Here is a 27,097-nt window from a genome sequence, read left to right on the forward strand (position 1 = left end):
ACTCTCCCTATCTAGAGGCAGAGCCAGCTGTACCTGCCCCCTCCCCCGTCCGTTCCGCCAGTCAGCGCTGGCAGATCGGAGTGGGGGGAATCCAGCCCCTCCCCTGTCACGGCTCTCTGCTGTGACAAGATCGAGAGGTGAGCGAACGCCGGTATGTGTTCGCTCACCTCCCGATCTACTGAGCCGACCTGTGACAGTCTCATTGTCACAGGTCGGCTAGAACTATGAGGTGAGTGAAAAGCACTCACCTCATAGTTCTCCTTTAAGTTATTTTCACTCAGACTACAATGATTCTGGACCAGTTTTATGTTGTAGCCTGCTGGTTGACCATATGAAATCATTTTTTAAAAGTGTGCTTACGCCACCTGTAATACAGTTAAGACTTTATATAGTGAACTACCATCTGCTATAAGTTGGTTCAAGTTTTATTTTATTTTTTTAAGGCAAAGAAAAGTATAATTCATGGTAACTAAAATCAGAAATCCTTTTTCAGCAGCTTGAATAGTTATTTTTTGTATGGGCTATGAAACAACATTGTCTATTTACCAAATATTAATAGGTAGGCCTTATTATGTTTGGATTGTGTACATTACATTTTCTTACATTAAACTTTGCATGTTCTGGACGATGTTTTTTTCTGTACAGTAATTTCCAGAATGCTTCCATCACCAAAATGTTTTACAATGCATTATACTCCTGCCTTTTAATGGAATCGTCATGACCAGTTATTATGGTATATTTTTAAAAACATGTTCTAGTTTAAAGTAAAAAAATACATTTAATTAAATATTATGTAGGAAACTCAAGTAAATATTATGAAAAAACTATGTTTACTGCCACTGTCCAAGTACAAGAATACAGGTCAAGGTCCTGATTTAGTCCCAATGACGTAGTAAAACAAGGCTGACAATGGCAGCCCAGGAAACTGCACCTTTAAAAAACAATTTGGCAATGGCAGCTTCCATATTTTTAAGGCATCCTTTATGGTTAGTATGACAAAGAACAGTGTTCTTTTTTGTGTTTCCTTACTCTAAGCTGAGTCTTCTGATCTTTGGGCTCTGGTCAGGACCTTCACTGGCAGGAGATAAAACTACAGTTGGTCCGACTCACATTTAATCACAAATTAAATAATTATGTAGTTCAGATATCTAGATACTGTTTCTGGTTCTTGTTAAATAGTTGTTATGTTCACAGAGGATGTGTGACATATTTAATATATTTATAATATACTACAGTATTTGTTATTATACGATTGTTGTTTTGAAGAGTTGCAAAATGCTAAATATTTCGTCTTTAAATAATAAAAAATAATACAAATGATTTCTATACATTTTTCACCTGAAAAATATCCTGCTAGTTCCTCTACTTTTTGGAATATCTTTGCTCTGATAAAGTGCACCCAGGTTTGTGTTTTTGAGGTTACTGTTTGTCAGCTTCCCCCTGTTCTGTTTATAAATACAGATATACAAGTCTAGCGTTTAATGTTTTATTTTAAATAAAATGGCTACTTTCATGGATATGGAAAATGTGGCCAAAGCTTGTGCTCAACATGATATTTTATTTCAAATTCAACTAGTCTCCAACTTAAGTAGGCTAAACATCAGCAGATCGAAGGAGCAGAATGGAAGTCTTCGGCTGAACAGAGCTTGCAGCCAGTCAGCTGCATGCTCCATTTGGTTATTCTGACAGCCACCGGGAGCCTCTGTCAAAATACAATGCAGAGCAGCAGGGGATTCAACCATCCATGCCCGTAAACGTTGATGGAGGTAGTTGTTAGTTGTAAAACACTAATGCATTGTAGTACTGAGATCCTGAATTTGTAATCAATGTAAATGGAAATTGTATGTCTCCTTGTTTTTAAGTTGGCATTCACAGTTGGCATACTGTTGTATGAACTATATTTAACCAAACTGGACATGTATATGTATGTAAATTCTGCAGTGAGTGTGTAACTTTGCTAGAGACAGACTGTAGGCTGTAAACCAATGTAACTGGTTAAAAAAAATATTCTTCATGCGGCAAAATATGTTGACAACTATAAATATGGGAAATAACATTAAGGATGCTAACAATCTTTCACTATGTGACTCTTATTTTGAGTTTTCTGTAGGTATACATTTAGTTTTTATAGTCTAGGAAGGTACAATATCTATTTTTATTAGCAAAGCTCTTCTAAGCCCAGAAATTACTTCCCTCGTTTTCTTCCTGCTACCTAATTATTCCCTCCATTCTTACTAATTAAACAACTGTTTGCATAGACAGCTTCTTGTAATGTCCTGTAGCCAATTAAGCCTTGTTAACCTATTTTATAATGAATGCCATATGGCAGATTCAGAACAGCTAGGGTACTAAGTAATAAGCACAACTGATGATTCAAACTGTTTAATAAGACTGAATCAAAGCAGATCAGACACTTGTAGAGATGAGTGCTTAAATCAATAATATCTGCAATATGAAATTCTGATTTGTCAAGGATAGGTTTGTCACCTGTAAAAGCAGATGCACAAATCTATAATGCAGTTTAACAATCCATTCATATAGATTTGGCAATTTTTTAGAATACATATTTTTCGAAGTCCCCATGAAAGTGGGAACAATAATTAAATGTGTATGCTTTCCATGCTGTCAATGTGGAATAATTATATTTAGTAAATTACCTGTAAATGCTGGAAGGGGGCAAGGTTTAACACCATCTTGTAGAAAGATGAGGCCCTACATATAAAATGTACATGGGATCCTAGGAACTTGATCTAAAAGTTAACACACCAAAAGGTGCCTGCACTTCAGTGACATTGTTTCCTTGGGCACTTTTTAGGAAAGGTTAATTTTACAGGTTTACGAATGGTGCTAATGACTGCTTCACACACCATAACTCCTAGAATTGTTTATAAACATACTATATTTGGGAATAAATAGATAATGGTATGAATAAAATAACATTTTAAATGAAATATGTTAATTAGTATGCCAGAATACTTCATGATCAGTTCAGAGTCAATTTTGGAATGATCATCAAAAGTGTAATGGTAGGATATGTTTGAACTTACCGCTTTCAAAAGGAAATTATTTGTGCAGCCGTCATTTAATGTACAAAAATTGTACAGTACATTTCCTAATTAACCAATGACAACTAGATTAACTTGCCGCCAGCCAAATATCGATCCCCCTTGTTGGCTTGTTAAGGAAAAAATATTACATTGGGGAACCCACAATTATTGAATTGTGAAGATTTTCCTGACTGACTATGCCAAGCTTGAACATGCCAAGGTCCAACTGTTCTGTAAGCAACTTACTTGCTTTCTCAGAACCTAAGAATCTTAATAAAGCCTCTTTTTCTGAAATACCCAAGGTTTTTTGCACTGAATTTATTGCATTTACCTCACACTGGCATTGAGCCTCCGCAAATAACCTCTTTAGTTCCCCGTACTACAGGTAAACTTTATTTTTTGCCTTGCCCTAAATGTACCTCACGGTAAATGTAAAACTCTTTGGTGTCGATTTACTAAAGGCAAATAGGCGGTTTACTTTACAAGGAAATTTGTACTGTGCAGAAGAGGTTTCCTGTTACTTTAGTACATGAGATGAAGCTCTGGTGACTTCCATCAACCAATCATTTTTTATTTTCCTTGCACATGATTGAATTTTACCATATTCATCAATCTAAGGGAAATTTCCACTGCAAACTTACATATCCCTTTCGCAGGCAACAGCCTATATGTCTTTAGTAAATCAATCCCTCTGTGTCTGTGAAGGTTTCCCTTTTATCCAGGTCATGGTTAGTTAGTAGTACTTAATCACGTTCCGCTGGACCTGTTCTGTAACGTTGCAGACATTGAAAAACTGAAAAAGCTGCAGTGAAACATTCAACATTACAGAACAAGTCCAGTTGAATGTGACAAAGCACTACAACTATGGAGCTGATAGATGTATTATTAAATCATCACGGCTGTATATACAATGACATTGGCTTACTCAACCAAAATATTACTTTTTTTAAAATAAAGGACTGCTGTTTTAATAAGCACTTACCCATAGCAGGAGTTGCCAGTGTCTGTCGGCCAACTAGTTGTGCAGGACCAAGTCCATCTAGAAAGTCGCTGAATTGGCTGTCAACACCCAGTCTTACTCCTGGAAATATTTAACTGCAGACAAAAAAAGAAGACATATACAAAACAATGCTCCATAAGAAGGGCACTAGAAGTGAAGACAATAACAAACAAAAATGACATAACTGTCTGTCTGGCTTAGTTACTGACAATAACACAAGTTCTAAAAATAATCTCAGACACTGCATACTTATGAAAAATTAAATAAGGCTTCCAACTCTAATCCATTTTACAGTATCTTGGTAGCACACAGAAATCTGGAAATACTTCATAGACTATATGAATGTAAAGTGTATCTAAACCCCAGAGCGAAAATGTATATATTGCGGATCACCAGTCCTCCTTAGATGTGGCTGCTGCATTAGTTTCTTTTTAAGTTCTTCCCTTTATTATTGCCTTGTAATCCTGACACTTCCTATCCTAGGATAACCATGCCCATTCACCAGACTGAATCTATGGAGGGACAGCTGCTCTCCTGATTTGGACTACAAACCCTCCCACTCTTCATTACATAGGGAGAAGGAGTTACGTAGCTTACAAAAGATCGCTTTAAAAGCTAATAACATAGTTCAAAAAAAGTCAATGAAATAATGGACTTTTGTCGATCGAGGTGGTGCCAGCAGGGACGCACACACAGAGCTCCAATTTCGAGCAGTGTATGACCAGCTTTAGTTTTTACAAGTCACACTTCTAACAACTGCCTAAGATTTTAGGAGCAAAGGTACCAACATAACATTGTGTCTTCTGATCATTGCAATTCGTCGCAGTTTCATTTCATAACACTCGAAAATGGTAATACTGATTTCCTGTGTTAGGAATAATGGCAGACACTGCACTCATTATTTTTCCACACTGTATACTTACTTTCCTTCAGAGCTGTAGCTGTTAATACTTCCATCTGTTGACTCTCTGCTAGGCTGCCGAACCATACGACTCCTCATTTCAGCTGCCATTCCTGTTTCTGTGCTTCTTTGTATTGTACTTTTGAATTTCTTGTTGCTGGAATCTAATAAGATAATATGTTATTAATAGAAATACCTACACTCTATTAGGAAATCCCATAAACCAAATCCAATGAATTAATACAGAAGCAAATACCAACAATATAGGTAAATCATTATTAGCAATGTCATACTTGCTGTAATGTTTATTTTTGGAATGGAATCCTAGAAGGATACATAAGTCAAAAATTAAATTTCAAAAAATGATCTTTAAAACAGAACTCAGATCACCGTGAATTACAGATATAAAGTGATAAAAAATTATATTGTGTAATCCCCATGTGGAAGATACCAATATATACTTTCCACCATACACAGGTGGCACAAGTGAGAAGACAAGTGAGAAGACATTCTTTTACCACTCAATAAACAAGCTTGAATTTTAGTTTTTCATTGTAACCAAATTTGTAATTCTTACCATTTTTCCATAGATTACAATAAAACAGAAAGTTACCATGTATTTTCCAATATAGGAAAACAGCAATTCTTTAATTCATATAGCATATATGGTCATAAAATAAGGAATGTGGATTGGTAAATACTTGTCACCCTATTTTATAGATGTACACAGTGTGGTGACTAATAGACATACCTCAGTATAACAGTACATCTTCATGACCCTTATGCATGAATGATCCTATGCACTTCATCTGTTTAAAGAGAAATAAATGGCCTGTCATTGTTTTTCTCTTTCTAAAAATGCTAGTAGGTTGTTATGCTGTCTCGCAATCTTTATGACTTCCTGAGTCACTGACCCACAACAAGTAAGCAAAATAGGAAACTCAGTCAAAAGGCAGGTGTCCTTATGTGTATGCTTGTTCTGGGTTAGGGATTCAAAGTATTAATGAAAGGGTTGGCAACACAGCCAAACAACTAGAATTTTCAGAAGAGATTAGCAACTGAAGTATCCTTCCTTTCTCATGACAAAATTTGCTGTAGGTGTGACTACCAGGTAACTTTAATAGGTCTTACACAAAACAGGCAAAATAGGATCTGTAGATAATGTGTGAGGCAGACTTTTTTTCCCATTACCACAACCACCACAGTACAGTTCTTCCCTGTTAGTCTGCTTTAATTCCTACACAACACAACCTATGGTCAATATCTTCTACTGATAAGAAGTAAAAAGGTTAAAAACAGATGTATGCAGGCTAGCTATATGACTCTATTGGCCAATTCTATATCATAAGCTGATGCTCAGTTAGCCAGTCAAAGGGGGATAAAGCAATGATCTACATGGTTTTAACTAAAGCAGAGCTTAACCTTACAACAATTCATGTACAGGACTTTTTGGATCCTTTCTTATACTGTACATTAAACTACAGTTAACTGTATGAAGAATTCTGTACCATTTATAATAAAACAATGCAGTTCATTTTAAGCACACCAGCTCTTGAAACCGTTTGGACCAGAGACATTTTCACATTTCAGCTATTGGCCCTTTTGATTCAGCAATTACTTTGTTGTTACTTACAATGCCAAAGTTTTTAAATTAGAGTTAATATAATATAAATCTTATTCTGCAAATGTACTGGAGGTATGTATATATAAATAGGTATAACAGCACAAATACTTATTTAAAAGTGCTGCTATATGAATTATTTAATGGGTTACCGTGCTTTTGGAAAGCATACACAGAGACATGAACACATTTGTTGGTAGCTTTCCCTAAAAAAAAAGAACCCACATGTTTTCAGAAATAAGTGACCAAAGTAATTAGCAACCATTATTGTTTATTCCATGTCTAATTAAAAAAATAAAAATAAATGAAAATGGAATGGACTGAACCTCCCTGGCGGTATTCCCGAGTGTGGCTCGGGGTTAATTTTCAGTACCAAGAGAGGTAATTTTCAGTATTAAGAGAGGTAGAGCCACACTCGGGATTGCGCAAAAGTGTCACTTACCTTGTCCCTGCGAGCCCGCGGAGTCCTCTGCTGAGTGCGCCCAGCCGATGCCGACACTCGGCTTTCAGTTTCGTTTTCCCGCGGGAAATTTAAAAGTGCAAACATGACATTTACACAGAATACACAGAATACAATGTAATCTGCTATAATTACATATATTTATCAAACTATTTCACTTCAATTTTGTCCCTAGAACTTTGTCCAGTGCCCTGCCTGCACTTTTACTGTACTCTATTGACTGTGGTACGGATCAGGCAGCGCCCCCAGAATTCCCATTTACTGGGCCATTTTTTTATTATTATATTATAATTTCTTATAATTATTTATTATATTATAATTTATGATTTTGTGTTTCAAACTTTATCATACCCGGGATGTCTACTGGACTCTTGTTTGGACAGATTTAGTGAGTTATTCCTAAGATTTACTAAGAATTACAGGCCTACAATATAAAACAACAAATTTCCATGAAAAACAATGTACAGCTTTGGCATGCTAAAATCCTGCATAATCATACCGCCTGGGAGGTTAAATTATGGGACCCGTAACTGAAAATTTTGTTGCAATTTGTTGACAATCACTGCAAACAAGCGATTACAGTGAGACTTGTGCACCAGCCAACAGGTAGTGTGGAACACTTTTCTTGAACAAACTGCAGCAGGAGCCGTCCTGCCTTCTCCAGACTGGGTGTTTCAGCTTTTTAATTAGGTGTTCAATAGGATTCAGATCAGGACTCATAGAAGACCATTTCAGAATAGTCCAAGGCTTTGTTCTTAGCCATTCTTGGGTGCTTTAAGCTGTGTGTTTTGGGTCAACATCCTATTGGAGGACCCATGACCTGCACAGGAAAACAGCTTTCTGGCATTGGGCAGTGGGTTTCCCTCCAGAATTCCCTGATAGTCTTTTAAGATTTCATTGTGCCCTGCACAGATTCTAGGCACCGCGTGCCAGACATAGTAGTACAGGCTGTGCCGCCCCAATAGGGGCATAGAATATGAGATTCATAGCCTCAGTTAATATTAGCATTGTTATATAGGTTAGAATTTATATAGTGTGATTTGCCTAACTACACTTGAACCTCACCTAAAACATTTAGCTGACTGCATCCCACCGCTTGACAACGATGCCAAAATTATGCTTCTCTTAGGCAGAGACATCCTGAGAGTACATAAGGTACGTCAGCAGCACAATGGCTGGAATGATGATCCTTATGCCCAAAAGACTGATCTAGGTTGGGTACTTATTGGAGTCGAACGAGATTGTGAACCTCGTGCCTCAGGTGATGTGTGCTCCAATAAGATCATCGTACAGGTAAGCCAAGACAACATCACTACACCACCCTGCAATTGTTCTGGTAAGACTATGCACCAGACTTCCTTCAACAGCTCGGACGCGCAGGAATCCACTGATGCAAGCACCCAGGACAACGCACCTGATTCTTCAACCATCACTCCAGTAACTTCACAAACAGTGAACCTCTTTGGAAACTCATCGGAGTCTTCTGCACCAGTCATCATGCAAGATGATTCTCCTCTTCATGAAGAAGCAATAGACCTGCTACCAAAGAATCAAGGTCCTGAATTCCTGCTGGATGATCCAGAAGAAACCCCAACTGATGACTTCAGTCTTCTAGATCCTGACATCGATCCAGAGATTCATCCTGAAGGCAACACCCTTGTCACCAGATCGGAACAAGAATTCGTCTTGGACTGTCACTTCACCAAGTGTACAAGGCCTTACCGCACTACTACAAGGTTAGTCCATGCTACACACTGCCAAACCCAAATATAACCAAGCCTCCTCTTTTTTACAGCAGTACAGTGTTCTTGTCTTTGAAGGTTTAATTGTTTTCATCTGTTAACACAGGGCTGATGTGACTTGCCAAAAAGCTCCAGTTTTGTCTCATCTGTCCAAAAGACAGAATACAGAAGGCTTGTGGCTTGTCAATATGCATTTTAGGAAATTGCAGTCTGTCTTTTTTATGGTTTTATGTGTCCTTCTGGATCTACTTTATTTGATCACACCATCCATCACTTTTTTAATGGCAGTGGGCTCACACATTGATGTACCTTGACCCTGGAGTTCAGCTTTTATCTCTTTGGAAGTTTTCATTGGCTATATATTTGCACTATCCTTCTGTTCAAACTGGGGTTGCTTTTCCTCACATAGCAATGTTAAAGTTGGTTGGCTACAATTACATGGACTTTAAACTTCTTAATAATATTTGCAAATGTAGTCAGAAGAACATCAAGCTGTTTGGAGATGGCCCAAAAGCGTTTAGCTCCTCAGGCAACTTTCTCATTTGCTTTCTCTGGTTCATGTTCAGTGTGGTGTACACGATGATACCAAACAGCAGAGTGGCTACTTTTCTCCATTTAAATAAGCTGACTGATTACAAGATTGAAGACATACTTTATGTGATATTAATTACAGAAAGCAGTTTGAAATAACACTATGGGGTCTATTCATGAAGCTGCCGAGGGCAGCCGAGTGAATGACCGATCAGAAGTGAAGTGAGCCGAACACTGTTCGGCTATTCACTTCAGGCTGAATTAAAAACAAAAAGGTAGATATTCAGAATGTTAATTTTTGTAGGAGAAAATCAAGACAAAAGGGTAGATTGTTCTTAGGCACAACTGCCATTTTCTAATGTTCCCTATAACATAGCAAATCTGTCATTTTTTTTTAGTTCAGGTTATTATATCTTTATCTATCATACGAGATGCTGCTAAGGCATACGTGAGATATCTGTTCATTAAAAACAATAGGTTATCTTCCATTTTGTGGGATCTAAAATATATTAAAAGCAGTGGCATATAACAAAATCAAATCATATCTAAATCCTTCGGAAAAGGCCTGTTCTGTCTGGCTATGGACACAACCATAAAATAATGACTAAAAATAAAGCAGAAAAGATACTTTTTTTCGCAAAACAGCAATATTTTACTAAGGGTCAACAAATTAGTCATCAGCAATGTTTATATATGTTCACAACTACATTTAAAATCCAGCTAATACTAAATGTTTTTTTTTATCAGGACCTGTATTATTACAAAGCAGGCTATGATATGGAGGAAGTGGATATTTACCTTTACCACACTAAATATTACCAGTGATATTGGTAAAGTATAAATAATTGCTGGCTGCCACAATCTCTCTAGCAGAGTTGAAAAAAAACTACATTCTTCAGCTCTGCAATTGACAAAGAATCGAATACAGTGTTGTGTTCTTAAGTGTACAATTATATGGTCCTGCCAACGTGAAAATCAAGCTCTATGATAGTGCTAATACCAAAGTCAGGCAAAGAATTGCTGCAAGCTGAGCCATTCAGATTTATATCCCCCCCTGACAGTAGATGCTGAAATATTGTCAACAAAAATAGCTCTTTGTCTAACGTAATTACAAATATTATAAATCCAGATCAAACAGTTGTCGTGGCTAATAAATTTGGCTCTGGTAAACTAGTGGATTATATTTTCCTATGTTAAGGTCAGTGCTAGTAAAAGAGCTAATTGAGCAATGTTTACCCTGATCCTTTATCAAAAATATCATGACAGGTGTCTACACTGCCTCTATAATTTTAATGAGCCACTAATCATTCTTACAAGAGGCCCCCTAATATTAAAGGATTAAGATACACTAACATACATGAAAAAATATCAGCAGACAATTGTTATTCTTTAGTTTATCTGGGAAATAATACAAGTATGTTCAAATCCTTTTGAAAAACATCATGTTCTTAGTGACCTTCAGTCCTTGCTGGAGCTAACACACATCCACAGGAAGTTCACATACAAATTCTACAGGATATGCACAGCACAGGGAGTGGAAACATAAACATTAAAAAAAACAATCTTCAGTGTGCAGTGGAATTGCTCAACTTCTACCGTAGTAGATGGTACCTGTTATTCAATGCACTTCTAAAGGTTCCTAAAACTGTAAAATATCATACCAAATGCATTTCCAGGAACATTGAAAATTTGTCCCTGGAAAAATGTATTCCTTTTGTTCAGAACTGGCCAACTGTACCATTAATTTCATTTTCACTTTTTTTGTTCAGTTATATTTGACGGCAGGTAGCATGTCAAATGCAAACATGTATTGTTTAATAAACAAGTCATAATTTTGTATATAGTGTTTTATGATCCTTTTGAGACTGTTTAAAATGCTGACAACAGTGAACCATATATCTGCACATGTTGTTAAAAGCGGTTCTTTTATATAAACGTTCTGGGCAGAGGAGGGAGTGGGATGTTTAATAGTATAAGGTGTTCAAGTGACTTAGAGGGGAAAGAACAGAAATAGATCTTTAATGTACATAAGCTATTGACTATAGTGTCAGCTGTAGTCATTTGTAACGTTTATGCATCATTTTTTGTACATAGGTCATGTTGACACTTATACCCACTAGCAGACATATCTTAGTACAGGTAAAAAAGCTTGAAATAGTAGCTGGTGATGTAAGGACCTATCATAGACAGATAAATAACTTTTAGAGCATTAAACCAGACGTAAAATTATTGTAAGGTCTGTGTACTTCAAAGCTTCATCTTAAAACCCTTTCTTCATGCTCCTAGCTATTTTTTTTATGGTGCATAGTGCCTCTAATGAATTGACAGTGCAGTGTACACTCCTGGTCTATTTCTTGCATCTGTAAATTGCCAACAATGGGGCCGGGTGCTGGGACATTATAACTGCATGTTGTTGAGATATCATTAAAGAAAGTGAAAATGAAAGACCAAGAGGGTTATTCACAAAAGAGCCGAAAGATCCAGCCATAGCATCGGCTGATCCTTCAGCTCGCTTCGACCGCCTCTGTCAAACTGAAGGGCTGCTGTACGGGCTATTCACCAGGATCTGGCTTGCCCCAAAAAAGGGACAGCCCCCCCCCCCTTCCCCCACTGAATAGCCTTGGAGCGGGGGATGGATTTGCATATGAACAACCCTCAGCAGTATTTTTATATGAATGAGCTCCAACAGGGGTAACAGGGCAGAGGTAGTAACAGACTTAGCATCCCAGGACTCAGCCTTCAAGGGACAGCTGAAAGAAAAGTTGGACTGTTCCAGCAAATCCAGGACAGTTGGTGAGTACGCTGTGTAAGTAGAGAATGTTGTTACTTTTCTTTTCACTGAAAATCTACAAAGGAATCAATTGATCTTACAAAACAGTAAGATTACATTATTGTAACAGTACTATAAGTCCAACAAAGCTCCAAGTGTTCTCAAGTCAGTTGAAAAATGCACAATTATTTACACTAATAATGTCCTATTTGTATGCAGAGCCGGCGCTACCCTAAAAGCAAGTCAAGCGGCTGCTTAAGGGTGTCGGTGGGGGCGCAAAAATCCTTGCACCAGCCGTGTTTGTATGACATTTTTACTTTTTTTTTTTCAAGAACGTAGACAGAATGATAAAAAAAGTTTCATTTCAAGGCTATGTATACACATGTTTTTTGAGTTGGTTCATGTTGAAGACAGCATTTTTTAATGTTGTTAGAGTCAGATATTTGAAAATAATACAACACCGTCATGTGAGTGTGCATGTTTATGTCAGTGGAGACAGGAGATGGGAGCATGGCCAGACACATCCAGCACTGGATTGTCTCAAGAGAAACACATAATTAGTTTATGGCATTTAAATGTCAGCTATGTCTCAGCACAATCTTGGCATTGGATTGTTAAGTTCATGGCACAGATACTTTTGGTGCTAAAAAGTACAAGCATTTAAGGGTTAATGAAGTGATAGGGAGTAAAACATTAAGTTAGGTTTGGTGTCAAAAGATAAGGTGTTATTGTGGAGGGTTAGTTTAAAGCAGCCTTTGTCAAAAAGGGTTCCTTTAGAGGTTGCTAGGGGTTTCTTAAGCAGGGAGCAGTAGCAGTTTGTTCTACTGCCTGATAGTGCCTGCATAGTTCTGAAAAACAGCACTTGGCAAAGCCAGTGGCATGGGGCAGGTGGATCACCCCCCTGTTGTTTCTCAAGTAAGTAGCCATTGACACCAATGAGCATCTTAACTGTATGTAAGAGTGTTATTCTACCTACTAATGACCAATTTAAGGGGCATTCTTCCCACTGACCACCAAAGTAAGGGGGCATTTTTTCCAGTGACCACAATGTGAAGGAGTATTCCTCCCACTGACCACCAATGTAAAGGGGCATTTTTTCACTGACTAGCAGTGAAATGGGGCCCGTTTCCTATTGACCACCAATGTTATGTGGCTAATGTACCATGACCTGTAAACAAAAATAATTTTAGCAGAGGTTCCCTGACACCTAAAAATATTTCAAAGGTTCACACTTTTGTAAAAAGTTTAAGAAAGACTGGTTTGAAAAATTGGAGAAAGGGACAAGTTTAAGTGTTAGGATGACATTAAGTGTTCAGATTGATTGTCAGTGTGTTTATGCACATGGCAGGGTTGTGCTGAGTTGTTCTTAATAAAAACCTACAAGCAGCATTTTGAACATCCTACCTAATGAAAATTATCTTCAGGTTACACATAACTGTAGGGATATTTGTCAGACATGTGCATATCTGCTTAGTATAATTTCATTTAAATGTAGTCATTGAATCTGATATATTATTATACAGGATTTATATAGCGCCAACAGTTTGCAAAGAGCTTTACAATATAAGATATGGAACTCTGATTATAAAACTGATTCCGCTGTAGATTCCGCTAAAAAACAGCTTTAACATTTACAACACCTGGGTGGCCACCTCAGGAAAGAGAAAATTAAGGACCATTGATCATTATTCAGTAACTTATCCTAAAGGTCATGGGGGGAAGGTCATGTGCAGTGGGGCTAACTGTATAACAATAAACAAGATAGATTATAGCTGTCTCTACACTTCAAAAAACAGTTTAGGGAACTTATAACAGGTAGGGTAAATGGTAAGGGGTTTGAGATTAAAGGTTGCTGGTAAGTAATTATTAACCCAGTGCTGCCATACAATTTGGTTTAAATATCAGATTGAATAGCCAAATGTTTTCCAAAAAACAAGACAGTAGTTAATAATTTTTAGTTCATTTAAGGTTAAAGAAGATATTTTCATGATGACTGTTTTGCCTGCAAGAAAAATATGTATGACCAGTTTAAATTGGTCTTTATTGCATTCCTCAGGGTTTTTTTTTCTATTTATTAGAACTTCAAATAAGTCCTTTTGGAAGGATTTTCCGGTTGTAGTACAAATAAGCTCATGTGGGCCAAGGTACATGCAGGTGAACACCCTCTAAAACAGACTGGAGGATAATTTGGTATAATTTTTGAAATTCTGAAGATTACCAGCTACCATCCCAAAAGTAATTTATAGCATGCTTCTACAGCAAGAACCATTAGCTCTGGAGGCCCAAATATGGTCCCAAACTTTAGGGGGGTAGACAGCATCCCAGGTCAGCCTCCCAATTGGAAATATGAGAGAGGGGGTGCTTACCATGGGAGGGATACCATCTGAGAACAGAAAATAAGCCTGAGGAGGCCAAGTTAGAGCTACATTGAGTATTAAAAAATAGATTTCAAGGGGGGTATTATGTATTTAATTGACTGTAGGAAAAGGAATAATTTCTATTGGGCCAAACAGATCCTTGGCACGAGTTAGGGTTTAATGTTGCCGAGATTTTAATGCTTGTGGTTTGGTAAATATAAGATTGTTAAGGAAAGACAGGAGCGTTAGATGAGGCACCATTTTAAGTCATCCTAGAGTTTCAGGGAATAAAGTGTAATAGTGTTAGTACATTTGTCAAAACAACTTGGAGGGAGTCATAGAGGATTAGTGATCGATAAGGAGCACAATAACATTCATTCAGTAATACCCAAATAGGAGGTCTGGGTGATTTGTGCCAAAAGATAAGACTAAAAGAACATCAGAAATTTAGGTAAAGACCACCCTTAGTTTTAGGGTGATACAAAACAGATTTGGCAACTATGGGCTTGGAATTGCTCCAGGAATACTGAGACGCCAGAGAATATAAGGCTCTTACTCTAAACTGAGGAATAGGGATGGGAGGATTCTGGTTAATAAAGAAATTTGGGTAAAAGGGTCATCTTTACGGCTACAATTCAGCCAAGCCCGGAGAGGAGATGTTTGCTTCATGAATGTAAAAGTTCTTGAAGGATCTTAAAAAGGGCAATTTGGTAATTTTCTTGATATAATTGGTCAAAGCATTTAGAAATATTCCCAAGTAAGGTAGTCGGAATGTTGCCCAATGGAAATGGTAGCATTGGTGTAGATTATTATTATACAGGATTTATATAGTCCCAACAGTTTGCACAGCACTTAACAAAAATGGAGTGAGACAGCACAGTTACAATACAATTTAATTACAGTAGGGTTAGGAGGGCCCTGCTCATGAGTGCTTACAATCTAGTAGGAGGAGCAAGTAATAGAAAAGGTAATAATTGTGTAGATTGAGTTAGTAGAAGAAATAAAAGGACAGCTATTATGTTAAGGTGGAATAGGCTTCCCTGAAGAGATGAGTTTTCAGAGATCGCTTAAAGGTGGACAGAGTAGGAGATATGCGTACAGATTGGGGTAGGGAGTTCTAGAGCACAGGAGACACTTTGGAGAAGTCCTGGAGGCAAGCATGGGAGGAGGTGATGAGAGAGCTGGAGAGCAGGAGGTCTTGAGAGGAGGGGACAGTTTGGATGATATTTTTAGATGAGGTTGGTAATGTAGCTGGGGGCTGAGCTGTAGATGGCTTTGTATGTTGCTGTTAGCAGTTTGAATTTTATTAATTGGGCAATTGGGAGCTAGGGATTGGCAGAGGACAGCAGACACTGAACAGTTGGTAAGATGGATGAGTCTGGCAGCAGCATTCATGATAGACTGAAGGAGGATAGCCTGTTTAGTGGAAGGCCAACAAGGAGAGAGTTACAGGAGTTACAGTAGCTGAGGCGAGAGATTACAAGGGAGTGAACAGATCATAGAGGTTTGCGGTAGAATAGTGATATATAAGGCCTTGGATTTAGAGGTATTCACTTGAAGTGCAGAAAGCATTTCAAACATCTTTAGGGTGGACATCAGGTTAGAAAGTGAGGTATGGGCATTGTCAAAAAACAAGAGGACATCATCTGCAAAGTGACAGTTTGTGATGATGCCCACCCGTCTCTAGGCCAGTTATGTCAATATTGTTTCTAATCAACTGGGTGAGAGGTTCCACAGTGAGAATAAATAAAAATGGAGAGAGGGGACAGCCCTGCTGGATGTCCCTCCTTATTGGAAAGACAGCAGAGCAATGTCCTCCATATTTCATACATGCACAAGGGTCAGAGTATTGTGCTTTAATTGAGGTAATGAAATTGGGGCCAAAATCCCACTTCTCTAAAACTAGGAGGAGGTATTCCCAGTATAAAAGAGACATTAGCCTGATGTCTACCTAGAATGAAACCCACTTGGTTGTTAGCAAAAAAAAAAAATGAGCAGGATTCATGCTAAAGCAGAGGGTCAATATTTTAGCCAGGAGCTTAAAGAGCAACTCCACTTTTGTTAAGAAAAAAAAAATCTATTTTCTCTGGGTGGTCAATGTACATTCCAAGGATTTTAACAAACTTTGTTGCAGTTTCCTACCCGTTTCCGTTCTGAATAGCCGTTTGTTTCCAAACCGATTGCTGAATGGGGGGTCTGGTTTCATTCAAATCAGCTGGTGGGCTTCCTGTGTTGTAATAGGGAAAGGCACAGTGTCTGCATCCCTTTAGTAGTAATTAACCCTTAGAGAGAATCTTACCAACAAAAATTTAATTCCCACAAGAGATGCCAAAAATTGTACTTGTATCTTAGTGCAGACTTCTGGGAAAATCAGTTAGCCAATTACAGAAGCAGGAAGTGACATTCAGGGGGGATTCTGTACACCAACTGTGTACAGTTGCCTCCAGGTTGCCATATTGCATTAATTTTTTTTCTTCATATTTAGAACATTACAGTAGCTACAGTTTTTAAGTAGAAATGTAATTCTTAATCACATCAAATTACAAAATGGCTTGTACAACAATTATAAGTGGTCTGCCTGTGTGGGTACCGGCACAGGTGACCCCACACCTGCGCAGGTACCCACACAGGCATGACCACACCGGACAGGGCAGAATGTTATATATACAGTTTAATCAACAGCAAACTAAACAACACCCAAAAGCAAACATAAATAAGTAACATCACCCAGGCTACTAGCAGGTAAAGGCAACAGGAGGAAAAGCAGGTAATGGCAACAAGAAGAAAGGCAGGTAATGGCAACAAGAGGTATCTAGGCCTGCAAATGGGTAACCGGGCTCGGGACACAAACAGGGTACAGGACTGGTAACAGAACTCTGGAGGAAAGCAGGATTCTCCGGAACTGGGGACTCAGGGTTCAAGTTTCAGGAAACAGGAAACGATACTGAGCCATCATCCTGACTGCAGGGAGGGTTTAAATATCCTCCCAGGAAACACCAGGTGATGGCTAAGTACTGGCAGCTGGGAAACACCCGCAGGTGATCACTGGAGCTGCAGGTCTCAGCTCCTGCGCCACCTAGAGGCGCTCTGGATCCTAACAGCTGTCCTCTGAGCGCCCTTTAACAGACATGTTGCACCAAATAACAGTGAGCAACTATACTCAAAAAGAGGCAAGGCTCAGCGTACTCTTAAACTCAGGCAGTAGGTGTAGTAAGTGATGCAGGCAGCCAGAGGTGATCAAGTAGGTAATCACTGTAGGCCGACAGTAAAGCAAGACCAATGACCAGATGATCCACATGCACCACTCTGCCTGACAGATGGAGTTAGCACTGAGTTCTCTCAAGCGTAACCATTACTTGTCTGTCCTTGCCCTTTCCATGGGTTTACCCATATAGTGAGGGCCACACCAAAGACTGCGCCACAGCTTCGGACCTGGAGAGCATTTTGCGGCTAACTAACACAGTACACAAAGATCTAGAAAGCACCACAAGCTGACCCAAGTTGCTGAAGGTCACATTCCGGGCTAGCCCCACAATCTTTAATTCAGCTGGGTCCAGGTATGGCTCCCAAGTTATTGCCGAGGATACTGATATAGATAACTGATGTATAGATATCAGCTCCAACAGTATATTAACTACCTCCCGGCCATCCGTTGTAAAAAAACGGCCGGCCGGGAGCTCTCTCTCTCCGCGGCCCCCCCTCCCGTTGTCACGCTGATCCCGGGCTCCGCTGTGCCCGATGCGAGCCCAGGACCAGCATAGTGCCTCTCTGATAGGGGATTAGAGGGAGGTCGGTACACAATCTCCCTTCGGTCCCCTCTCCGCTGTAAGAATGCGAAAATGATGTATATTACATCACTTCCGCATTCCTGTGTCACTCTCCAGCTTCAGACGCTGGAGAGAAGCTGATGAAGCCGATCTCTGCTTCATCTGGGGTTCTAGGTGACATTAGGGGTCTTGGAGACCCCTGATGTCTCCATAAAGAGGACCTGTCACATCTTTTGCTATCACATAGGGGGGTTTCTTAGCCCACTATGTGATAGCAATAAAGTTAAGTGAACAAAAAATGAAAGTTTCAAAAAATTATTTTTTTTAAGTTACACATTTGAGTCCCCACCCATACATACACACGTGCAAACATGCGTTGGGTGCGCATAACTGCGAAAACTACCATTACACCGCACATGTTACATATTTGCGGGTGCACGCAATTTTTAAGCTTGACATGTTTGATGTCAATTTCCCCGACGTGACCCCGTCATTTATATTTTACCCAAAAAATTGGGTAATAATAAATGTTTCCTAAAATAATGTAAAAACTTTTTTTCAAAATTTTCAGTATTTTCACGAAATATAGTAAAAAATAAAATTTCAGTACAGCGTTGCATGACGGAATAAATGTCAGTCAAGTACTGCAGCTTTGAGTACTGAAAAATGGCCTGGATGGGAAGGGGGTCTAAACACCTGGTCTTCAAGCGGTTAAACAACTTGATTGAAAATAAAAAAAATCTAAGGGGTACAGGGTATGTTAATACAAGATAATAAAATAGTTGAAATATAGTAAAAACTGTTGAATTTTCTTTAACACAGGCATGACAGTTGGAGGCAGAATAATACGGCGACTGGCTTAACATCAGTGTCCAAATCTCCTGAAGGCAGCAGTATAACCCAAATGCCCAAGAAATACTAAACTCCTATGTTCCTTAAAGAACGATACAGAAATAACAATATTCAACCAGATCTTTATTTCATCACAAAGGGTTTACAAAATAAATAATTGCAACCAAGTACAATTGCAGAGGCTGCAAGAGACCTGAGCTTTGATGAACCTATCAACATGGCCACCACCAAAATCTGTACTAGTTTGTATATAAAAATTATTAATTCTGCTATAGACAGATTTTATAACATAAAATTACTTAAAAAGCTGCAATAGGAATTTTTATAAAATATGTTGACAGCATATATACATAGATCTAAAATTACAACCACTGTTCAATGAATGCCATTTCAAGCACCTATAGCAAACAAAGCTTATGCAAGAATATGCAGTGTTTCAAATCACCTAAAATCATAGTAATAGCAATTATATTTATTATAGTTTAAATTAAGGATGCACCAGTAGCGGTATCGGGCCGATACTAGGCATTTTCTTGAGCATTCGTACTCGTGAAAATGCCCTGATACTAAACGCTGATACCTGCGCTTTACATTTTTAAATTGAAGTTGCTGCATAAGGGCCCGGCACTTGCTGGACACATTGGCAGCCTTCTCGGTAATCGCAGCGCCTGTTTACAGCAGTGGCCTGCACATCTCCCCCTCCTCTCTGGGGAACCACATGGCTCTGCTTACAGCACCTCCGTCACCCGCCTCTGGACCCCAGCTGAGACCCGCAGGACCTCTGTTGAGACCTTCTATAGCCCTACAGAGACCCTCCACAGCTCTGCTGAGACCCTGGAGACATCAATCAGTCCGGCATAGCACCCCCCCCACCCCGAGCAGCACAGTATGTAACTTCATATTATTCTGCACTGCTGTATAGTGGTATATGTAGTCCTCTACAGCTGGTTGCCATTGCTGTATAATGTATTGCTGGGATTTGTAGTCCTCTATAGCTTACTGTATCATTCTGCATTGCTGTATAATGTATTGCTGGGATTTGTAGTCCTCTATAGCTGGTGGTATTCTCTTTTGCTGTATACACTGTATTGCTGAGATTTGTAGTTCCTCTAAAGTTTGGAGTCAGTGGCACAACTACCAGGGCTACAGAGGTCGCAGCTGCGACCGGTCCCTGGTGCTCCACCACTGTCCTAAAAGCATTAGTCTGTATTGTTTTAGGTCACTATGTCGCCCAGAAGAAGGGACCCTGCGCGGCCCCGAAACGTTGGCTGTTTGACGCATGTGACAATTGAATAAAAAGTGCTTTATTTCTTGCACATATCATCGAGTGCTGGGGACTTCTATTATGGACTGTATCTGACATGGCGCCATCCGTGTTGTCACTTCAAACACCAACCTCTTACTCAAGGTCTGTACGCTGTATGGAGTGCAGGTTATTTCGTATTACAGTTTTAGAACAAAAGTTATCAGTAATTGGTATTACTAACTAAGGGGTTAAAGTAAAATCTTTAAAAACAACAAATGGCGGTTTGTTACTAAAGTCATTGTCCCACATTCTGCTCATTGTGCAAAGTTTTCTCCTCCCCAAGACATTACCATAGCGTAAAATATATGAGAAAAAAAATATAAATATTTAATTACATTTTTCTGTGCAGTTTTCAGAAAGTCAAGCTAAAATTTGATTTACTAGTTTGATAAACAAAGCTACTAAAGTTCAGAGATCTAAAAAGTCTGCTGATAGTTACATGGAAACAAGTATGTAACATTTAAAGTGATGTTTATCCCCATGTGCTTTTATTTCAACTGACAAGTCTGTTCCATGACATTTCAGCATCAAGTTTCTCTTCCCACAATGTTACACTATTTGAATTTATGCTGTGGGAAAATACAGGAAGTAATTATTATTTTAAAGGTTATAATCCTAATTAATTAATCTTTGAAGGCAAGGGAAATATTTTAATATCATTTATTTTGGTGTGTGCGCATTAATAAGTGTTTAAAGTGAAATAAACATTTATTTAATTCTACCACTGCATTTGCAGGTAAGGATGTTAAATATGTTTTTCTTTTCCTAAAACCTATCTTATAGATCTCCCATCTTTCTGAGCTCTCATCTCTGTAAATGAAAAAGGATATACTGTAAGTGGATGTATGGCTTAAGAAGATAGTTTTAAGAGATTTTAAAATACAAGGGGATCCAGAGATCATACATCCCTACTTCAATACATTACAATGAACTCTGATACTTGTAATTGTGAGCAGACCCAGAAGTTTTATTTAGACCCAGCCATTCTTCTTTGAACCTTAGCATAAATATTACATTGCAAAAATCATGTAGAATCCTTACATAGTAAGGATGTTAATTATGTTTTTATTTTCCTAAAACCCTTCTTATAGATCTGCCGTCTTCCTGAGCTCTCATATTCTGTAGCTGAAAAAGGATATAAGTGGATGCATGGCTTAAGAAGATAGTTTTAGGAGATTTCAGAATACAGGGGGATCCAGAGATCATACATCCCTACTTCATTACATTGCAATGAACTCTGATACTTCTAATTGTGAACAGACCCGGACGTTTTATTTAGACCCAACCATTCTTGTTTTACCCTTAGAATAAATATTACTTTGTAAAAATCATGTAGAATTGTCAGTAAGTTTACATGCCTGAATAAATACATTTCTGATATATATATATACATTCTGACATACATGTCTGAAATGCATACTTTTAAAAAATAATTATAAAAAAAAAACCTCCACCAATTATCATTAAACAAAGAATTTTTGAGCTTTAGTTAAGTGACTTTGCCTAGGCTGATATGATGCCATCAGTCTGCTGCAGGCAGAGAAACGTATCTCTACAGTCTCTCAGTAATCAAACTCTAACATTGTGAACAGTGAATGAGAAATTAGCTGTTGCCTATACTGAAGTTTGGTCATTTTATATGTAACCTCCATTTTATACTATTTATATTACTTGCTTTTCTTGTTGTATGTATATGAAAATGACACACGATAAGTTAACAGGAATTTCAAGAACAGTTGGAACAGAAAGCCAAGCTGGAACGTGTGTGGTTGAGAGGAAATGGCATCTCAATGCTAAACAAATTTTACTTCTGCTGTATTCTATTGTAACTAAGGACTCCCTTCTGTTGTGTTCTTTTATAATTAAAGACTCTTGCATTTGCAATATTGATATCACAATGTGGGTCCACTGTCTAATGTTATGTTGAAGAAATCACAAGTGCTGAAGCCGGGAGGAGCTGCTCCAAGAAGCAGGAAGAACCTCTTAGAAGAATGGGAAAATCCTCTGCCGTCAGGTAAACTGCTACCGGATTTTGCCTTAATTCCTTGAAATGATCTTCCTCTGACTGACTTGACATGTCAAGTTTACTCTTAAGAACCTTAGTCGGTGAGATGTTTGATTGTTAAGAGTTTTTATGTCTTAGGTGATGTATGATTGGTATGAGTTTTTGTATGTCTTCTGTGTTGTTTTGTAACATTAGCTGTGCTCTGGATTCTTTACAACCAGTGGAAGTCTCATAGTTAGGGTGGACAATTCTCCATGCTTAGTCCTTAAAGTAATTCATGCATTTTTCCATGAAGCAGAATAGCCTGTTATACACATATTAGTGTATGTGTCTATTCTCTTGCAATTACAATATTGATATCGTATTCTGGGTCCACCGACTAATGTTATGTTGAATAAAGCCCAAACAAAAGTCCCTCAACAAATATGGTGACAAACGTTTTGATAGAAATGGGAATGAAGGCATTGTCAGAAAGAATATTGTGATGTCTGTAAGAGGTAAAAAATACAGTATCTGTAAGGGTTACACATACATACTACTTAGCATGCATGGATAAAAATATCTAATGCTAAATACACTTTAACGAAAACCTTGGCATCTCCAGACCTTTATGATGGCCCAAGGCACTCAGAACAATAAAGCATTGAGGTGCTTGCTCTCAGTCTAACTTTTTATTCAGTCTTCAGGTGTCCTCAAAAGGGATACCACCAGAACCAGTGATACTCGTGGATTTCATAATGTATAAAAACAGCTGAGCTCACAAGACAAGCAGAGCGTGCATTACCCTCCTTCCTCCAAAGCAGCTTTCATGGTTGCAATTGTGTATAAAATCCGCGCTTTTGGTGTTTCCTTTCAATATAATGTGTCAGCAGCAGTCAAAACAAGTGAATCCTATAATCACTCTCTAAATTCGCAAGACAATAAACTCACTGCACTAAAAAACCTACAACTCATACATAAACAATAAAGTGCCTAGTGATTGTCCCAACACAATATGTGACCTTCCCAATGGGTAAATTCAATACAATCTCAAAACTGCATGTGCAATGTGTTGTGATCCAGATCACATGTGCAACTCCACAAATGAGTCTATATAAAACACACACACACACACACACACACAAAAGTATCTAAGAAGTTATGTTAACAATATATAAAGTGCAATTGCTCGCCATTCCAAAAGGTATTTCTTAGTGTAATGTCCTAAGTGTTTCTGTGCAATCAATACACTCACCAGACTCCTGTGACCACTGTTAAATGGTTAAACGGCACTCAGATTACAATTCTTAGTGAGCCACTCTCCCAAGACAGCTGATGGCAACCTCCTTTGTAGTCAATATCTCCTCTCAGTTCGCTGGGCTTTTTTGGAAGCTGTTGGTTGGCTTTTTTTGCTTTCATTGTTGACTGTATTTACAGATTTATTATTTTATTTGAATCTCTATTTTACTATCAAGGTTATTCACAAAAGGGTGAAGAATTTGGAGAAGTGAACAATCTAGGACAATATGGCTGAACTGGAATTGGATACTTTTTCCAAATCAGCTATTGTGGCTTACAGGTAGATTGTGCACTTCTCCTGCCTTCTCCAAACTCCCTGTATGTCTTTGCGAATTTGGATTATGTTATAATGTCTAAATGGATGATGCTTTTAAAGGCATTGCTCCAGCACAGCTGTAAGGTAAATAGGGTTTGTCCCTCCGATTTCACCTGTGTTGAGGCATTTAAAGGTTTTGTGGGAATGTACAGTGGCTAGCAGCTATGATTAAAGCCTCTTTTGTCTGAAATGTGTTAGCAGAACTGCTATTGTCTAGTCTTATGCTTCCAATAAATAAAAATAATTACTGGATCTGGAACCATGTGAAAACACTAATTTCTACTGTACAAAAACAGCTAATGTTACTGTACTTTGCAAATTCTGAGTAAGACAGGACTAAAAGGGGTATAATACCCAATACATTGCTAAATTGTCATTTGCACTTTTTTCTGTACACATTGTCCCGTACTGAGTTGTCATTCTTACTTACAGGAAGATACATAAAATTGTATTGAGGTACTGTACTATACCGTGGAACATCCAAACAAATTGCCCACCCCTATCCTATTGTTTAGGGTTCAGGAAAAATAAAATGTGGTTAGAGATAAAAACAAAGCAGAATTTTGTTGAAAAGCAAATTTATAGATAACAGTTGATACAAATACTTACCCTGAAATACATACATACACATTTGCACACATTGACTGCTATCCTGCTGTACTATATGTCTCACTTTCTCTCCATGCCACCCCAATCCACCCTGCGCTTTCCCCATCTACTCTTTGTCGTTGCTTGTCCTTCTAAACCACTTCTCCTTTTATACATAGAGAGGGGAATTCATCAAAACTGGAGCAGATCAAGTCTGGAGCAGTCGCCCATGGCCAACCAATCAGCTTCTATCTTTCATTTTCAAATCTTAACTGAACAAACTGAAGAGAGACGCTGATTGGTTGCCATGCACAACTGCTCGAGATTTTGTCTGCTCCGGTTTTGATAAATTCCCTTTTGCGTGTTTATTGTTTTTATATGTATGTTTGCCAAAAATTATTTCAATAAACTTTTATTGCATCAAACAAAAAATACTTCTATCTCTAAGACATTACTAGAAGAGGTGTTAAACAAATTTGCATTATAAGCAAAATGTTATATTAATGACTAACACTGGTTAGGACATACCCACAATAAAGTCTGGTGAATTATTTCCAACTGTGCCATTTCTGTCAAGCTTATTTCTTCACACTAGTTTTGGTATGAATAAAATACTTGTGAGATTCATTGCACATAACATGCCTAAAGCTACTTGAATCGGCATACTATATATATATTTGTTTCCACTTGAAAAAACCTTTAACTAGAGAAATGTGCAAGATGCAGTTGGTGACCTAGTTCTGCAAATGCTCATTGCCTGGCTATTATGCTGACCCAATGCCATTAAAAGTTTCTAAGGCACAGAACAGTACAGTCATCTGAACATTTAGGTAACACCCTGAAAACTGATGACTATTTTCTATATAATTGGTAATGTACATGGTGTACAGTGGTATTTACAACCTTGACTTTTGCATAACTGCCCACAGTCTCTCACACTGACAGTGTTTGTCAGTTTGCTAGCATAAACAGCCTGTTTTAAATCCCCCTGCAACATTTTAATGGGATTTAAATTAGGGGTTTGACTTGGCCAGTCCATAACACTCCATTTCTTCTTAATGAGCCATTTCTTGGTGGATTTGCTAATGTGCTTCAAATTATTAGAAGGCTGAACCATTTCTGGACAGATGGCCTTACATTCTCATCCAGCACTCTTTGATATGATGCAGAATGTATAGCTGACTCGATGGCTGCAAGCTGCCCAGATCCTAAAGCAGCAGACAACCCCAAACCATAACATTTCCATCACAATGCTTCACAGTTGGCATGAGGTTCTTCTCCTGAAATTCTATCTCCAGTTTGTGCCAAACATATCTACTGTTATTGTGGCCAAACAACCCTATCATTGATTTATCAGTCCACAGCACATTTTCCAGAAGGCCTGGCCTTTGTCTATATAGTCAGTGACAAACTGTAGTCTTGCTCCAATGTTCTTTTTGGACAATAAAGGTTTTTCCTGGCACACCTCCAATGCAGATTAAATTGGTATAATCACTTTCTGAATGTAGATACATGCACCAATCATTGAAACATTTACCTGCAAATAAATTGTTGAAAACTTATTTTACCATTAAACAGACAGCTCTTGGACTGCCCCGTCCTTGACAAATTAGCAGTTTTTTGGAATCTATGTTACTTTTAGATTATTGAAGGAGAATATAAGAATCTTATGTTTGCCTGTCAACAAGTTACATGGGGTGTAAGTTTTCACATGACTGTGTGATGATCAGGATGTCAAGATAAATTCAGAACTGCTTCTCTGTATACCTGTTCTGGATACAGACTCAGACTATTGAAACAAAAGGATCAGCATGACAGCTAGACAACTAGCATTTGCAGAAGTGATCTGTGGCAGCTTCCATATAACCAAATCCAATCTGCCTAAATGTACCATGCTTGTATACATAGGCTTAATAAATCAGTGATTGTAACAGATTAAATCAGTTTGCTAAAACTGACTTGTTAGTGTTTTTATTGTTGTCTCTCTGTCACCAATGGTAGGCTCATTGTGTCATGACAATAAGATGCTTCATACCACTTGGGTTCCGAAAGAACAGAGAGAGAGGGAGAGAGAGAGAGAGAGAGAGAGAGAGAGAGAGCTGTGTATTTTAAATAACCTATATGACTTTTGATGGGGTCAATTATTTTATTACCAATGTTAATTGAAATTTCTAAACAAAATGATTGATTTCTAATAAATGTAAGGGGAGGGCTTCACAATGACCACCATGTAAACAGCATATTTCCCAATGTGAAGTACAAAAGCAGGGAACTGCAGCACTCCAAAGATCAGTGTGTAATCTTGAAACCATCAGCATACAGCAAATATCTCAGATCAACACCCCTTGGTAAGTGATCTTTGGAGTGCTACAGTTCCCTACTTTTGTATTTTATATTTTATTGGTTGCAAGCCAGCGTGCGTACCCAGTGAGTGGAGTCAAGTGGACCGACCTGGAGCAGCACTAATTGTGTTTATTTAGACTTGGGAGTTAATCATACATTCCGAATGACTGTCAATGTAAAAGGGCATTCTTCCCATTTCCCACCAAGAGACAT

General features: G+C 38.3%; 1 protein-coding gene across 1 annotated transcript in view; it reads right to left on the reverse strand.

The window, feature by feature from the left end:
* The window catches only part of RIMS1 (regulating synaptic membrane exocytosis 1), a 285,605-nt gene that overhangs the window by 9,804 nt on the left and 248,704 nt on the right, over positions 1-27,097 (reverse strand). The window contains exons 27-28 of the mRNA XM_018566132.1: positions 4,971-5,112; positions 4,030-4,142 (exon numbers count right to left, since the gene is read on the reverse strand). Of these exons, the coding sequence (XP_018421634.1) occupies positions 4,139-4,142; positions 4,971-5,112 (146 nt within the window). The 3' untranslated portion in view covers positions 4,030-4,138. The remainder of the gene's footprint in view (positions 1-4,029; positions 4,143-4,970; positions 5,113-27,097) is intronic.

This window comes from Nanorana parkeri, unplaced genomic scaffold (genome assembly GCF_000935625.1).
Source record: "Nanorana parkeri isolate BGI_ZX_2015 unplaced genomic scaffold, ASM93562v1 scaffold921, whole genome shotgun sequence".
NCBI lineage: Eukaryota > Metazoa > Chordata > Amphibia > Anura > Dicroglossidae > Nanorana > Nanorana parkeri.